The 1,058-nt window shown below is 45.7% G+C and overlaps 1 protein-coding gene across 1 annotated transcript in view; it reads right to left on the bottom strand.

Moving 5' to 3' along the window:
• Nucleotides 1–195: 195 nt before the first annotated feature.
• LOC119592408 (apical endosomal glycoprotein-like) overlaps nt 196–1,058 on the bottom strand; it is a 5,785-nt gene continuing 4,922 nt past the window's right edge. Inside the window, exons 7-9 of the mRNA XM_037941230.1 lie at nt 899–989; nt 742–785; nt 196–327 (exon numbers count right to left, since the gene is read on the bottom strand). Of these exons, the coding sequence (XP_037797158.1) occupies nt 196–327; nt 742–785; nt 899–989 (267 nt within the window). The remainder of the gene's footprint in view (nt 328–741; nt 786–898; nt 990–1,058) is intronic.

Below are 1,058 nucleotides of genomic sequence, written 5' to 3'. Positions count from 1 at the left end.
CCCATTACGTTTTTTTAAAAGAGGAATTACCGAATAGGAAAACGTTTTCCCCCCATGTAGTAGGCCTACACCAACGCCGCATCTTACCGCTTTTTTTTTAAACTTAGGCCATATATTCAGTTTAAAAACTTTTTCACCACAAAAAATTTCTCCACGAACCTTCCACAAGACCCTCGTCCCCCGTGCCAGCTTTTTTCATATTAGCTTGTCGGTGTCATGTAAACCAAACCCTGACGAAACCAGGCCCCGCGACGCAGGATGGTGGGGGGGGGGTGATCCCTGCACCTGCCCCGGAGACCCTTTGGGCCTGGACAGTAAACGTATGACCTGTAAGTACAAGGGAATATCGGGATTGATATTTTGATTAAAGTAGTTTCTAAGGGTGATTATTACCTAAAATTCGCGGTGTTTTCCCTCACTCAGGGGAAAAACCAGAGGAAGTCAGAATTTTTTCGGCTGTCCCTTTCGGACCAAAGTGTGGTCTGGGGGGGCCGTTTGAGGGGTCGTTGGAGTTTTTTGGCTTGATCCACTGCGGGTCTCGTCTATTTTTTGTAATAGGCACAGGTCACATCCATTTCCATCAAAAATTGCAGTCTTTCATTAAACAGTAGCAGACGTTTCCCCTTATTTTAAATAATTGAACTAATACTCGTTTTCCACTTTTATAAACAACAGAATAGCTAAAAAATAGGGGGGGAAAAGAAGACACTACATCTCCCTCAGTCGCATTAGTTTTAATACCCTATTTTTGACATAATACCCAGAACCCTTAACAGAAAATGCCCCTGAAAAACAAAAAACCACGTCAACGCAGTGCATTAAACTCATCGCTCCCTTTTCGCGCAGTCGTACTTTGGGATCCACGCGAACTGGGGGGGATGCCCCAGCCGTCACGCACTGAATTTGGGGGCTGATGGCACGACTTCCGGGGGGGCACAGCCCAGCTCACGTCGTCCGATGGCTATGGGGTCTAGGGAAAATGGTAAAGACTGATTTTGAATAAATGAGAATTGAAAGACTATCCATACGAGGAATGTGCTTTTCCCCCCACAAACCAC

This window comes from Penaeus monodon, chromosome 30 (genome assembly GCF_015228065.2).
Source record: "Penaeus monodon isolate SGIC_2016 chromosome 30, NSTDA_Pmon_1, whole genome shotgun sequence".
Lineage (NCBI taxonomy): Eukaryota > Metazoa > Arthropoda > Malacostraca > Decapoda > Penaeidae > Penaeus > Penaeus monodon.
Note: the sequence above shows the minus strand (reverse complement) of the source record. Positions and strands in the feature narration are given on the sequence as shown.